Source organism: Lytechinus pictus, unplaced genomic scaffold, assembly GCF_037042905.1.
Source record: "Lytechinus pictus isolate F3 Inbred unplaced genomic scaffold, Lp3.0 scaffold_20, whole genome shotgun sequence".
NCBI classification, from domain to species: Eukaryota; Metazoa; Echinodermata; class Echinoidea; order Temnopleuroida; family Toxopneustidae; genus Lytechinus; species Lytechinus pictus.
Genome location: NW_026974141.1, coordinates 3,766,829 through 3,777,176, shown reverse-complemented (window position 1 = coordinate 3,777,176; position 10,348 = coordinate 3,766,829). Strand labels below are relative to the sequence as shown.

At 38.8% G+C, this 10,348-nt stretch overlaps 1 protein-coding gene across 1 annotated transcript; it reads left to right on the top strand.

Moving 5' to 3' along the window:
* Nucleotides 1-3,154: 3,154 nt before the first annotated feature.
* On the top strand, nucleotides 3,155-5,764 carry LOC129267809 (uncharacterized). Its single transcript, XM_054905434.2, has one exon. The coding sequence runs from the start codon at nucleotides 3,155-3,157 to the stop codon at nucleotides 5,762-5,764; it is 2,610 nt and encodes an 869-aa protein (XP_054761409.2).
* Nucleotides 5,765-10,348: the final 4,584 nt, after the last annotated feature.

Here is a 10,348-nt window from a genome sequence, read left to right as displayed (position 1 = left end):
CGGCAATGTAATGTAATGTTAGGTGAGTGACATAACATCGCTGTTTAATGATGTTTTATATGCCTTGCCTTTCTTTTTTCATTCCTTTTTTTTATTTTGTACTTATATATTTTAAATCATTCCTATCTTGTAATATTTTGATTTTTTTCAACAAAAGAAAAATATGTACCCTTCATTTATCTACATCGGCAATTAAGAGGTTTGTTCAACACTGTTTGTGGTATTAACCAATTACTACTGACCCCCCCCCCCTCCCCGTGACCCCCTCCCCCCACTCGCACGCACGCAAAGTAATGTGAAAGTACCACCGTGTAACCGTGAATTACATGTCTTTTCTTAACTATTTGCGCCCCCCCCCCCTTCCGCAATGAGTGCGTTGTATTTTTTGTATATATATGAAATGTATTTTTCGCACCCTCCTTTTAATGAAACTTGGTTTAATTTTCAAACAAAATCATGTTCCCTTTCGATCTCGTCAAATTGTACGGATTCTGGATAAAATGATATATATGTATAAAATGATATATTACATAGGTTATGTAGATTCGAATCAGTGATAGGTCAATACGCGAACACGTGACCATAGCTGCGAGGATCGCATTTGTTATATTCTAGGTTTTGACGTCACCTCAGTGAATATAACTGCGTTGTATTGTCAATTGCAGCGTTATATTCACCAAGGTGACGTCACTCGCTGCTTACAAGTTGCGTAATCAGGTAGTTTGATGTACGCGCTATTGTTAACGCGTCGATTGCATGAAGAACGCGCGCTTGATGCATTTTCAAAATATTTTCTATTATGACGTAGATGGATCAGAGCTGTAGCAAGAATTTCGGGTTGGAGCCGGATGATGAATACAATCTCTGATGGCGAATCCACATAGACTATACAATATAACAGATATTGCCTGGTCTATCGTTTTAATAAATAACATTTCAACTCCCCTCCGAAGTTATATTTTTCCCTCGGGAGAATATTTTCCCTCAGCACTGCGCGCTTCGGGCAAAATATAATCCCTTGGGAAAAATATAACTCAGTCGGGGAGAGGAAATGTTATATTCAAACTCTAGGTAGGCAATATCTGTATAATATATATAAAACGATATAAATCCCTCAAAAAAAGTTTGGAAAATCTGTGTTTGGCCATTAATTTCTCCCAACTCCCAATTTTACTCAATGCATATTTTACATCATTCAAAAGATTATTTAATTTTCTTTAAATTGATACCATGCTTGTTATGATCATGCCATAACAAAAAGAGCAGGACTCAAAAGTGTTGGATGAGGTGTGCATTGAAAAGCTGCAAAACGAGCAGAAATAGTCATGAAGGGTCAATACAGAACATGATTCTTTTGTCTGTGTCAATAGAGAAAAATAGAAAATCCATTCAAATCAAGCCCCTGCTTCTGTAGTGATGGTTCTGTGAGATAACATGGTTTTAGTCGTGGTTTGAAATATACCCATGCATGTTTGTGTGTTAGTTTGTTATGTGTTTGCTTGTGCAGAGGTGTGTTTGATTCCATGTTAATGTTGATGTTAAGGTGCATGAAAATAAAAGAAACCGCTGAGAAACTCACTCATCACCACTGAAAAAAGAACAGTGACTTTCAATATCGTGTCATTTTGCAACTTTTGAATTTTGACCTTGCCCCACATTTCAAGGCACTGCACCTCCATGTGAACGATAATCACATCATGTAGGGTATCATTTTAAAGAAATTTAAATGATCTATTCATTGATATTAATTACACATTGATATGTACTAAACCCGATGAGGAATTTTCGATCAAAGTCAAAAGAAACCGCTGAAAAACTCACTCATCACCACGGAAAAAAGAACAGTGACTTTCAATATTGTGTCATTTTGCAACTTTTGAAATTTGACCTTGCCCCACATTTCAAGGCACTGCACCTCCATGTGACCCATAATCATATCATGTAGGGTATAATTTTAAAGCAAAATAAATGTTCTATTTATTAATATTAATAACACATTGATATTTACTAAAACCGAGGAGGGATTATCGATCAAAGTCAGATTTCCAAACTTTTTTTGAGGAGTTTATATATATATCAAATTCCCAGAATGAACTCCATGAAAGATCAACAATGGTTGTTTCACTGGCCTTAGTATTTGTAATAGTCCCCAAGAACATTAAAAAAAACTACAAACCTACCGTACATGTATATATTTTCTGTATGACATCCACTTTGTATATTACAAGCTCTTGGAGAGTAGAATATTAGAAAGTGCTTTGATTATGTTTAACTAAAAAGCAATATATATATGCTAAAGATGTTAGCTATATGACGCTTGTCCTAGTATTGTCCATAATATCCCTCCATTATATACAGAAGACCCTTGAATGATTTCTATTTGAAACCTTTCCTCTCCGAAATGTTGGAAATTGCATTGATAACGATTTAAGTAACTTTGCAAAAAGTAAATATATGGAATGTAATTCGTGGAAGACGGGGATTTCCTTTCGTGGTAATAGGGTGTTTCGTACCGCCACGCAGATTTCTAGAACATAGTAAATGTATTGAAATGCCCGTAAAATGACAATGAACAACAGGGAAGTCTTTGTCGAAAATTGGAGAACCGCAAGGACAGTTCGTCCTAAGTTTTGGAGCTGACGGGGAAAAAATGCAGATTTAACTACGAAACTGCTGTTTTGATTCATCAATTTTCGAAAAGACTTCTTGGTTGCTCATTGACATGAAGACCATTTCACAATATATTTTCTATGTTCTGAAGAACGTTCTGCGTTCCGGTGCAAAAACTCCCTATTTAGTATTAGCAGCTAGGGCCACAGAATGGTTTTGAAAGTGGGGTTGGAGTATGAGTGGTCTATACGTTTATAATGGTTATGTCTCTTTCAGTCAGAGGGTCGTGGGTTCGAATCCCACCATGACGTTATTATTTTTTTCAGGAAGGAATTTGTTCATATTTCATTGCACTCAACTAAGGCGAGGTAAATGGGTAATTAGCATTTATTAATTGAAACGCAAAAGATGGTAACAGCTGCATCGCTAAAACCAGTGTTATTAAGACGAAGTCTAGCAGCTTACAGACGAAACGTCGCTTTCACACTACGTTTGTTACATCGTGAGACAACTGGTTAATTCTTCTACTCAATCCTTCACCACGATGAACCTCTTCCACATCATCTCTTTGAAGTATGGGCGCCCTGCCCTAAGGCTCGTCCGAAGACACGAACGCTGCTCGAAGAAACTCGCGAGATTTACCAACCACCTCACCTTCCTAACCCGTTGCATCAAGAACACCGTTATCCCGAAAGATCTTAGAGTTCGCCCGCTAGTACCCACCAAGTCAGCACGCATCATCGCCGAGAGGACCTCCCGCCTTTTCCTTCGTGAAAGAATCCGCCTCACCCGCATGACTCTTAAGTCTATCCGCGCCGAGATTGAGTCCATTACTACCCTTGTCCGTTCCGCGCTCGCCGAAGAGCACTACAACAGTGCTCTCGAGATCTACCGCTACGAATTTGAGAAGTGCAAGTCCCGACAACAGGATAAGTATCGCAAGATTAGTTCAGAGGGTAAGGATAGTTCCGTATGTGCCGATACTAGCTCTCGGGTCGTCAATTTGTCTAGACGCAAATTGACTTCTGATGAGAGTGCGCTGCTCGCCAAGGGACTTAACTTTTCAGTAGCCCCGAAGCGTGTTCCCGCTACCGAGATTGTTGCGAAGGTGGAATCCTCCATTCGTTCACTTGATGCCGAGACCATCGGCTCCGTAAGAAGAGAGATAAATGCTATCCTCTCCTCCGCCGATCCGCCTAAACCTAACATTACTCCCGGCATGCGCAAAGCCTTGAAATCGCTCAAGGAAGACGAGTCTATTATGATTTTGCCAGCAGACAAAGGCCGCGCCAGTGTTATTCTGGACACCGATGTCTACCGCGCCAAGATGTCCGAGTTAATTGAATCCGGCCCCTATCGCGCTATCGGGAAGGACCCGACCGATCGCCTCTCCCGCAAGCTTACCACTATTCTTCGCGGCTTTCACAAGAATGGTGACATCGATGATTCTACCTACCGTAAGCTTAAACCGTCGCAGAAGCAACCGCCCAGGATCTATGGACTACCTAAAATCCATAAAGCTGACATTCCGCTCCGTCCGATTGTATCATGCGTGAGTTCGTTTGCTTACAACACGTCTAAGTATCTCGCTGATATTCTTGCTCCCTTAGTCGGGTCTAAAGGACATGCTGTCCATAACTCTGCATCGTTTGTTGATTTCCTGCGCAGCGAAACCATACGGGAACACGAGGTCATGGTTTCATTTGATGTGGTGTCATTGTTTACCAATGTACCCATCGACGCCGCATGCAAGGTCGCACTTAGCAGACTCGAACGCGATGAGAGTCTACCCGAGCGCACACAGTTATCTCCGGCCCAGGTAACTGAGCTTTTGAGTTTTGTTTTACAATCTACGTATTTTATGTTTGCCGGCAACTTCTACGAACAGCAAGAAGGAGCAGCCATGGGCAGCCCTGTTTCCGCAGTAATCGCTAACTTGTTCATGGAAGCTTTTGAGGAACGCGCACTGAGTATTTGCCCGCCCGACTGCGCCCCTAGAGTTTGGAAACGATACGTAGATGACACGTTTATTATCACGCATAGATCCGCCGCCGATGACCTTTTGAGCCACATGAATTCACAGCAGCCATCCATCCGTTTCACCATGGAGATGGAGTGCAACGAGCGCATTGCCTTTCTAGACACTATGGTGCACCGTGACACCAGCGGCCGATTGTACACCACCGTATATAGGAAGCCCACGCACACCGATCAGTACATTGCTTATGATTCGCATCACCCGAAGTCTGTTAAGCGCGGGGTAGTGAAGTGTCTTTATGACAGAGCTTCACGCATCGTTACTAAGCCCCATTGCACAGCTACAGAGAAGCAACACATCACCTCGGCTCTTATTTCTAACGGTTACCCGCGCTCCTTCGTTAACCGCGTTGCTAAGAAGAAGAGCGCTCCGTCCGAACAGCCTGCGCAATTTAAATCCGCTATAGTAATCCCATTTGTTGATGGTATCGCGCATCTTCTCCGCCGGCGCTTGGAGAAGCATGGCATCCGAGTTATATTCAAGTCCGACAGCATCCGCAGCCAGCTGGTCCGTCCGAAAGACCGCCCGATCTCCGACAGACGCGATGGGGTTGTTTATAAGATCCCATGCTCGACTTGCGACAAAGTCTACATCGGTGAGACTGGTAGACCTGTGGGGGAACGCATGAAGGAACATCGCCGTGATGTTCGGCTTAGGCGCACTGATAGCTCTGCTGTTGCAGAACATGCTTGGGACTCCGATCATCCACCTAACTGGGATGAGGTCAGCTGCGTTGCTCATGATAAGCATTGGTATACGCGGCGCGTTAAGGAAGCGATTCAGATCCGTTTGCACCCGAGCAATATCAATAGGGACAGCGGCATTGAGATCCCTGATGCATGGTTACCGGCCATCCGACGGCATACTGCATCCACCGTTCACAGCGCACGGCGCCCGCACCAGCGGGTGCCTGACACTGATTGGCCGGCCGCATCGGCCAATCACAGCGCGCGGTGCACGCTCCAGCGGACACCAAGCACCAGCGCGGACCCTGATTGGCCAGCGGCTTCGGCCAATCACAGCGCGGCTCACGCCCGAGTGGAGCCAGACAATAGCTCCCGACGCTATATAACCCGTGCGCAGCAGCGTCTTTGCTCATTGCCTGACGAAGTCTAGCAGCTTGCAGACGAAACGTCGCTTTCACACTACGTTTGTTACATCGTGAGACAACTGGTTAATTCTTCTACTCAAGATGTATTTTTATAGAACTCTAAGAGACTTCTGATAAAGTAATAGGGCTATTTTATTCTAGCAATAATAATAAGAATTATTGTAATAATAATTATTATAATTATCGTAATTACTACTATTATCATTATCATTGTTGTTGTTATTATTATCATTATTATTGTTGTTGTTATTATTATTATCATTACTATTATTGCTGCTATTGTAGTAGTAGTAGTAGTAGAAGTAGTAGTAGTAGCTGTAGTAGAAGAAAATATATAGCGGTCTTTTATAATATATTGCTGTAAAATAAAAAATGGGGGGTTGTCAGAATCCATTTGAGCATATCCTCTCAAGAGTGAGGTATCATGATTTTCACACCTGTACTACTTTTGAAAGAAATGAGGGCCATAATTGTGCTTTTAAATAAGAACAGTAGATATCCTTTTACATGTATATATATATATATATATATATATATATTCAATCATATGTACTTTATAATGGGAAATGTTGCTTTTTTCATCAGAATGCATAATAAAATGAAATAAAATTGACAATTTGTCTGCAATGATTATTTTGGGAGAATGTGCCTTCACTCTTAAAATTCTTTGAAAGTCTTAAACTCTTAGAAGTCAATCTATAGGCACCTATTATTGGGGACCAAACCAAAATAGGATTCAGATTTTTTTTTAATAATCAATGAGATTTATCCCCATCCTATAAGAATTATATTTTCATTCTAATTCTGGTTTCTTCCCTTAATACAGTGCAAAAATAGGTGTAAACTGTATTTTCAGCAACTTTGCATGGAATACTGATATTCGCAAATATTTGTATTTTGTGTTGGGATATTTTGTGCAAATACATTATTTGTCAAAACCATGCACCATATCATGAAATAATGAACTATCCAGTTATCGTTCAGTAACAATCCAGATTTTTTTGTGATGGTGAAACATTGTAAAAATCAAAGAGCCTTTTGTTCACTAACTGGTTTTATGCGGTGGGATGCAGGGTTGAGGGGGCCGGCAATATTCTTGCTCAATTCTTTCATGGGGGATATTCTATGACATCATAATAATACGTGGCATTTGCTCCTTACTTGTCTAGAATATCGTTATGGGTGGAAATCCAAGAGCTTCCTAAACATAGTTTTTTAATACGTTCACCGTTTGGTACCAATAATACATAATATTATTCTTCATTCATTTGATGCAAGATAAAAGAGGAATAATGCATTGTTAGACCTTGCCGGAAATCGAACCCAGCCTTCCATGGTGTAGCCAGACGCCTTAGACCACTCGGCCACGACACATAAGCTCTATTGTCATTACTGATTTTTCAATACAGTCACAACTTTTCTTTTTCATAGTGACCAGGGCCCCTTCTTACAAAGAGTTGCGATTGATCCGATCAATCGCAACTATGGAAAGCCAGCAAAGTCAACATATAAAATACATGTTTGTTCAAAAAAAAATCTAGATATGAATGTATATCCATAAATTCATTGATTTCTTGATAATTTGGTGTGTTCTTCTTTGTTAAGAAAGGACATCTTGCAAGTTTCCTGTAGAAAAAAACTTATGACACTGATGGATTTCCATAGAGTTACGATTGATCCGATCAACCTTAGGTATATGAAAATCCATCAATGTCATATTTCTTTTCTTTAAGAAGTTTGCACAATGTCCTATGAAAACACAGAGAAGTATACTGAATTGCCAAGAAAACAGGGAATGTGTGAATATACATCATAACTAGAAAACATTTTGAACAAACATGTATTTTAGATGTTGACGTTGATGGCTTTCCATAGTTTATGTTGATTGGATCGTCTTTGTACGACGGGGCCCAGGACCTAATGCATTAAGCTTAGTAACTGATCATGAGGTTGGTTTTACAAAGGAGGTTTCAAATGAGATGGAGTAACAGCATATAAAACCTCTTTGAACAAGGTTAAAAGCCGTCAGCAGAAAGTATGTCAGGCATGCACTTTGCTCAACATCTCTTGCAATTGTGTAGACAAATGATTCCCGCATGACTCGCAGCTATAGGTCATACATAAAGGGAAATATGCTTTTGTGATGATAATTACTTTTTCGCGGCACCTTCATGATCTTGGTCTGGTTATACGTGTAGTACATAATTCGGAGGCATGCGAAAATAAACTGCAATTTGTCCTGAAATATGACTCAAATTTACTCGACTGGGCATGTGCGGGCACTCATCTGGCATATACAGTAATGAACAACAATATTCCACCGACCACATTTGAAATTTTTATTCGCCGCAAACGATCGGTAAAGTGTTAAAATCTGGTTTCAGTAAAGGTCAAATTCTTTCTTTTTTTCAGCAACTAAAGGTTAATTGATATAGTCTGGGCAATTATCTTGTCGTAATAGTGTTTGGTTATTGATGTTTTGTCATGCATTCGAATTTCAGTTTGTTTATTACTATGAAAGATGGAAAATTTATACAAATGAATATTCGCAAAATTTCACCCCTCGGATTTCTTCACTAAAACTGGCGGCTTCGAAGGTGGACATCAAAAGGGTCCTTATTGCCGTTCTTTCTTTTGTGCTTCTTTAGAAATGAACAGCTGCTTGAATAAATTTGTTGCCTGTTGGAACTCCAGTCATAGAATCTTCTCGGTTTTACGATTGATCATGCAGTCAGATATGTATAAACAGAGTCCTTTAATTTCAGGAATTACATAATTTAACCAACTTGAAAGTTCTATCAAAATGTCACCTACTTTGTAAAGTTTTAAACACAATCTACAATCTATGTTATCTGCAGATGAGGTGTAAATTAATTCAAAAGATATATATATATATATATATATATATATATATATATATATATATATATATATATATATATATATATGTATATATATATATGCATATTCACATTTTAAAAGGAAACTACTGAATCCCAGCTTCCTTAAAATAGTTGGTAAATACATTCACCTTTTGGTACCAATAATAATCTTATTTTTTAGGCACGGTCCACGTCAATATATAAATTTTCAGCGGTCTTGCAATAAAAGTAATATGTCCATAACGAAGTTACTATGTGCATATAATTAACTGCGCTTTGATACTTTGATACGATTGCAGCACAATGTGGATAAATTTCTTGCCGAAGGAAATTACGACACGGCTTGGATTCGGGGGGGGGGGGGAGCAGCTGATTTCATTCATGAATTATTTCTGATATTTATCAGAAATATCAGCACATATCAAAGTCCGGAGACTAATCCATGCACTGGGCCACAACGCTCCACTCCATTGTAAGCAGTCAAATTGGAGTCGAAATTGTACATAGAAATCGTTGGTATCTCATGTTCACTGATAATCATTCTCTCCAGTTTGATATGTGGTTATCAAAGTTTTTCCAGTCAAATTTACTTCATAATTATCATTTAATCTATATACTTCATATAATTTCGATTGTTGTAAATTCGAAATCCAAATTCACAAATTTGATTCATATCGTCAGAGTTGATAATAAAATAATTCAGAAGGATGTCATTATATTTTATTGAATAACATGTTTGTATACCATTTGTGTCTGTACATTAAAGTTTATTATTGTATTGTATTATTACTATTATTATCGTTTGTGTTTTTTTAACATGGCCACATGAAAGACCATCTGGTAAGTGATATGTGCCACCCTGTATGAATATTAGAAGTAACAAATGATTGATAAAATCAGCTGCCCCCCCCCCTTCCCTTTCGGCCAGCCACTACACTATAAGCTTTAGATTCAGAGAAATTTTGCAAATATAAAAGAAACAAATTGAAACAATTGAATTTAAAACTCTTGTATAAATATAGATTCCCACAAAAAAAGTTATGTAATGGCAAAGAGATAGCTTTGATCTATATGGAATTTGACTAGACCTTTCTTTCACAAATTTTTCATTTTCATTGATTAAAGATGTGTATGAAGTAGACCTTGCTCTTGATATTGACATTTTGTTGAAAAATTACCAAGAAAAGAAGATAATAATTATAGCTAGTTTTTAAAGCGCCTTTCCGATAACGGCTCAAAACTTTTTACAACATATCCTTACCCCGATCGATGGTATCATTTCTATAGCACTTTGGTGTATTTATAAATCGATAATTTTAAGAAACGTACAGAAGAAAGAAGAGAGGAAAGAAATGTATGGGTTACCTTTGTGAACGAATCGAAAATTGGATTAGACATTAATAAGGACTTAAGGAAAAAGGGAATATTTTGCCAGATATTTTGCAATTATATTTCCGAGTTTTGTATGTGAAATTGATTTTTTTTTAATGGAAATAAATGCCCCTGTTATGGGTGTAAGAAAAAAGAAAGCTTAAGATTACAAGGGCCTGGGCCCCTGGTCAGCTTTTTTGTACTACACTCTATGTTCCAAGGATTTAAATCAAATCCAGGTCGGCTGTGGATAGTGATCAGCTGAATGTTGGATTTATTTTTAATCTTTAGGATTAACTTTCAAATCTCAAAAGATTTAAATTCAAATCTTTCAGA